Genomic DNA, 6,000 nt, shown 5'->3' on the forward strand with positions numbered 1-6,000 from the left:
ATCCCAACGTGTTAGGTTCTAACAGAATTTGTGATAGGATTGTTTTACATTTGGGACAGCGTCCAACATTTTAATGACTAGCTTTAAGACCATTGCGTTTGGCAATGCTAGGTCTTGCCTCGTTTCATTATCAGTGAGCGTGGCGTATTTCCGTATGCGATACATGAAACCCCATGCACAATCAACGGAAGGCTTAGCTTTCGCACATTCAATTAACATCTTGCAGTCTTATGAGATTTAAGGGGAGAGATACAGAGATGGAGCTAGATCTGATCTGAGTGGAAGCAGTATCTTGTCATTCTCATCATTTATTCCCGAGTCGTGAGCTTCTGTTGCACTGTCGGCAGATCAACGTACGAGCGAAGTCAAATTATTCATTACAGAAATTTCAATGGAGGACGAGATCACTTCGTTTTACCAGGGTTGTGTTCACACTAGTCAGATAAAGACCCGACAAAGGATACGTCGCATTCTGCCGCTTGTTTATATAATCAGGTTTGCCCCTTGTGCCGTTGCTATCTCTCTTCAACGTTGCTGCCTCCAAAGTTATAATCAATAAAAGCCATTCCTTTCCTTTTTTCCAAAGTGGCGATAAATTGCCCAGGGAAATATGATGTTGTGCCTTATGTGCTCTTCTCTTGCTGAGCGGTAATGGCCAAAAGCTTCGTTAATAGAGCACCACATGGTATGACCCGTATCATCCAGCTCTACTGAACCATATGCTACCCGGGCGCCATGCCCCCTTCCTTCCCTAGATAGGACAAAGTGTACAGTGGAAATGTACTTACGGGGAAAGGCGTCACACAGTAGCATCCCAACCAGGAAGAGAGCAAGCAGGCTTGCCGGCTTTTTGTGCAGAGTCTGAATGATGGGCTTCATCAGAGATTCAGGCAGACTGGGGATCACAGCGGGTCTCTTCCTCTTTGTAATATAGATTGTGAACCTGTAATCGCGTACAGTACCTGTAGCGCAGAGGAGTTGAAAGGGCCCGTCTAGCTTGTGTCGACCAGGCACTCTTGTTGTCTCACTCACAGATCCAATTTCCATGAAGACGGTCCTATCCTGTAGAAGGAAAATCCTGTTTGTTCCGTGACGTGTGCTCCCTTGCTGCGACTGGGCGCCACGTACTGCTCACCGCCCATTATACGTCTGTGCAACGGCCGTCCCCGGGAACAGACAAAATGGCATCCGCTACGAAAACATACCCGGGGTGGTGGCTCGCGACGAGAGGAGTACCACTTGTAGCACGTCAATGTAAAGTAGATTCCTGAACATCAGACTCTAGCGGCCAGACGAACGATCGTGTGGCTGCTACCGTCGCCGCCGCAATGCGGGCCACTGTCATATGCACGTCGACGTCGAAAGTGGAAAGAGCTTTTTGAAAATCGCCGTTTGATCCGTCACAAAATCTTTGCATCTGCTTGAGCACCCTCCTCTGCCTATCGATTGGCCGGTTGTCTGCTGCAAACGAGGAAAAGAACTCCGCGCGGCGACCCTTTGTCTTCCGTCTGGTAACTTCAGTTCCCTGTAGCCGAGATTAACTGGCGGTGAGAGACATCCGGTGGTGATGAGTATTGTAATATCTCAGATCCTGCCGGCTAAGTGAAACGGAGCTCTGCACGGAGTGGCTCAAGCTGGGTGCCGCTGATCGGAGGAATTTCCCTTGAGCAAACGTCGAGGTGATGATCAAACGAGCTGCCCACCTCTCCGACTGCAAACTGAGCCCGGACCTCTTGCGGCGCTATCCTCTTCGCTGCCGGTACCAATCTCCACGCTATGCAATTTATAAGTCAACCCTCTATCACATATGCTAGTCGTTACCCAGTCGACGCCGTAAGCAAATGCTCTTAGCTGAATAAGACTCACAAAGCAACAGCAAATGACATCAACCTCGCAGCTAAATTCTGACACACCAGCTTCAAACAAGCGTCGGTGGCGCGGAGATTCCGTAAGGAGAAGGCGCCGTTCTTCTGATATGTAATAGTCTCTCTCTTAAGTGCTGTACGCCAACGCTCCAGACATCTCCTTTTTACCGCACGGAACGTACCATTCTACAACGGTGGGCAGAACCGGCTCTAAATTGGACCGCCGAATCAAGACGGACCGCACCCATAGTCTAATGACGTCCACTGTAATCAGCGAGAACTCACTGGTTTGATGGCAAATTAAAAGAGCCATTTCGCGGTGATAAGATTAATTGTGATGAAGAGACTATAGAGGACCGTTCTCACCCCTTGACCTACCCGTTTCATAGAAAGCCCCTGCAATTGGTTACGCGGAGGGTGCGCCTTCACAAAGACCGGTCTAATGAACGATATTTGCCTGCGATCGCGCCGGTCTGACCCCGCCAAAACAGCAGGTGACCACCGACATATATTGCCTCCTACTTGACGGATAGCGTCTGTGCATGGCTAAAGCAAATTGATTCTACTGAAGAGAGGAGATCAGGAAAAATGCTCAACCTTGCCCAAGATCTGGGACATGAAGATACTTAAAAATCAATTTATTAATGGCCTTTTTCAGGTCATCAACCGAATACATCTATCTTCTGTTTCACTACCATGATAATATACAGATTATTCTGTTTTCATCCACTGTGTACACCATACGCAAACGCACAGTGCAGTATGCAACACATCTTTATCTCTATTTTGATTATAGTATAATGCATATCCTATTTACAGATTTATTTCTCAAGGGAAAACGTTAAGTTAGCTGACATTATCATTGCAGATTCTCTCTTGAATGATTACAATTTCTCTGGTATTCAATTGCTGGTTCGTAATATTACGCCCTTACAAGAGCACATAATAGATTCTTTTAATTCTGTTCTACCATTATGCATAAGAAATCCACATCTCTATATTTTCTGTTAGCACCCCCCCCCCTCTGATTGGACTACAGATTTTGTGCATGTTTGGTATCAGGGTATGCAGGTGGTTAGTATGACGGTATGCACTTCAAATATCTCGATGAGGAAACTTACTGATGACCAACAAAAGGTTAACGCAATTGCAAGATTCATTTGGCGGTATAAACATAATTACATACAATCACAATCGTCTGATAACAGATGCATACACATACACGCTGTTGCTGCTCTAACTCTTTTTGTATGTATACATCAAAGTCAGAAGCTGAAACCGTTGAGTTACACACGGCAATCATTGCATACACTGAAGTGTTGCTACTGATGATGTGACTGTCTTATGCAGCTCACGCCTTATATAACACCAAAAGGGTGCTGTAGCCTTTGTCCACTTTTCTAGTTCATAAATGATTCTGTTTCTACCAGAAGGCTCGATATTTCAGCGTTCCTAAGTATGCACGGTGGTGCATTACCTCATGTAATTCAGGCCACGGCGTTAATTACAACGATGTTGCAGGAGATGTGAAAACGTGAATGAAATTGAGCGGGATTAGTTTGCCATGTCGCACAACAAGCTGCTGTCTCCTGTGAATAATTAGGTATGTTCCTGAATACAACAGCCCGAAAATCAAATACGATTTCGTAAAAACTTTGTCTGGCATGTTGTTTTATGGGTTACAACTATTGGTAAGTGAAAAGGAGGAACTGGCATGAATTTTATCGACAGTGTAATATCTCTTACTGGGCAGCGAACGATTTTGGAGGATCTTGGGGCACACAACGTAAAGAATATTGATGATGGTGAATCTGGACTAGCTAGTACTATAGGGCTTACCATAGGAGAAATCACTTCCAGGGACATGGTAAGAGTACAATTAAATGCCGGGACACATTATTTGCTTGTTTCAACGTCTATATTCCTTGGCCTTTAGAACACGGGGGCGTCCGGGTGGTTACAACATGTTTTAAGCTGAACAGAAGGGCTTACTGTGAGGAAGATGTTCGTACATTATTAGATCTGACGGAATCTTTTGTTTCAGTTTTCTCCCAGATGAAACACCAGAACACATGACTGAATAGATGCATTCTATATACTGTATTTGTATATGATTTGATGGGAATAGCTTTGGCAAAAAACTCATAGAATCTCTAAATAAGACAATGTCCCATTTTAAACGCTTCTATTCATTTGTGTGCTTTCAAACACAATCTTGCACAAATGTTCTCATCAACTCTTAAACAGGACAAAGCTGTTTTCACATTTGTTGACATCGATGGCTGGCAGTGCTTTATATAATAGACTTCGGCAGCATTCTAAGTCTCCCTGGGTCCATAGAGCACAGCTACTTCGCAGATAACGACACACGGCAGTTCGGAGGTCGTTCTCTTAAAAGCTTTCTTAGTGCATCAGCACCATACTGAGCCGTAGTTCCCCAGACCCCATGGTCCTCCCGGGTTAGATCCACTACAGTCCACGAAGATGCTCTGAATGTTAATGCACGGTGTAGGAGTAACTTTGAATACCGAACGACTGTCAGGGCGAAGCTTAAAGAGTCCTATTCAGCCCCATTCACCCGTCACTATTCTGATTCATTCACCTCTTATTTTTCAGCTCCGTACAGTTGTCGGCATATTCACTGTGATACTGGCTTATTTTATTCAGATGTTTTACGTTGTACATGGAAATACTAAATTCTTTAAGTCTAATATTTAATTCCATGTATCCGCTGCGTAGTACAGGAAGCTGCCAATGAAGAAGCCATTTACACAAAGTATGAAAGATATTCAACAGAAGGAATTAAAGTGAAATTTCCCACCACACATATCCATCAATTTTTGGTTGAAGTCAGTGATTCATTCCTGGCAAATTGTTTCCACTATTGGTTCTGAATGCGCAGATGTTTGTAAGAACCTTAATGATTTCCTGGTGCGTAAAAAGTCATCACTGGACGTCAGACGAGTGCATACAATTGAGTCCATCTTCTTGTCTCCTTGGTGCAATTTCCATGATTTCTGCCTTGCGTGCGGTGCTTGAATGTTTCTCCGGAGTACTATGTGTGCAAATGGGTAAAGTCTATATGTAGTAGGAAATTGCCGGATTTGAATTACATCAAGACACTTTAGCAGATGAGTCCAGTAGCTGAATGGCTGTATAACTGTAAATCGAAGTCGACATTGCCAGTAAACAAGACAATAAATCAGAACAATTGATCTTGAAGATTTCTTCTACTGACGTATCGACAGTTGGAGGATCAGGTGTTTCTGTGCAGTCAGCAACCCCGGCAGCCAGATGGTACCCTCGTCGAATCATCGAGAAAAACATACTGATATGATGCAGTATGGCAATACCATGCCATTGCAACATGGTGTGAGCTAAGCCACTTTTCTGTTCTTCCTGGGCATACGGACAATGTCCATACCATTTGTCATTGCTGCTGGATAAACGCGCTGTGACGTTTATAGCTGCCATCTCGTCTTTTATTTCCACCCCAGGGATAACGGGATTGAGCTTGCTGTAGTTTTCCATTAACAAAGGAATCCACCTGAAGAGAAAGGGACGTCACTGATATTTACAGGTCCTGAAATGTCGCGGCAAATTGTCTCATTTGCGGAGACACATGGTGTTGTCTTTCATCGCCTTTAGTATCCTAAGACTACAAGAAACCCTAAGATCACATAGTATTTCTCCATTCTTTGATGGCTGTATCTGATGGGCTTTACCGTCATCATTTGAAGGAACCCTTGGACTGGAGACTCAAGGTCGCTCGATCATGTTTTCTGAAGAAACAGAAACAGAAAAGGAGATTCTATTTCCGTTTTGTCTCGAAGATTGATCGGTTCTGTGCTTTAGCTATGAATGCCACTATGGACTTGGAGCGCAACAACAAAAGCGACAAAACCGTCACCCAGCGCCCACTCAAAACCCCCGTGTCGTTTGGAATACTCTTAAGATCCATCTGCCGCGATCTAAATAGCAATTCTAGGTATCCAGTCGGGGCGTGTGCTTCTAGCAGGTTTTAATGCGGTCGGCAAGGCTGCGCCGGCTGATAGGGGCGGTTCGGTGCACAGCAAATAAATCTGGTCTTTGCTGGTTCCTTCCTTTTTGAGCCAGTAACAATAACTGCAGAGCA

The 6,000-nt window shown here is 44.5% G+C and overlaps 1 protein-coding gene across 3 annotated transcripts in view; it reads right to left on the minus strand.

The window, feature by feature from the left end:
* Nucleotides 1-2,165, minus strand: part of LOC136444505 (glutamate receptor ionotropic, delta-2-like) — a 68,027-nt gene extending 65,862 nt beyond the window's left edge. The window contains exon 1 of one of the 3 annotated variants that reach the window (XM_066442083.1): nt 789-2,165. In XM_066442083.1, coding sequence (XP_066298180.1) covers nt 789-1,047 — 259 coding nt within the window. In that variant the 5' untranslated portion in view covers nt 1,048-2,165. The remainder of the gene's footprint in view (nt 1-788) is intronic. The other 2 variants (XM_066442082.1, XM_066442084.1) reach the window with 2 other exon arrangements.
* Nucleotides 2,166-6,000: the final 3,835 nt, after the last annotated feature.

Source organism: Branchiostoma lanceolatum, chromosome 11, assembly GCF_035083965.1.
Source record: "Branchiostoma lanceolatum isolate klBraLanc5 chromosome 11, klBraLanc5.hap2, whole genome shotgun sequence".
Lineage (NCBI taxonomy): Eukaryota > Metazoa > Chordata > Leptocardii > Amphioxiformes > Branchiostomatidae > Branchiostoma > Branchiostoma lanceolatum.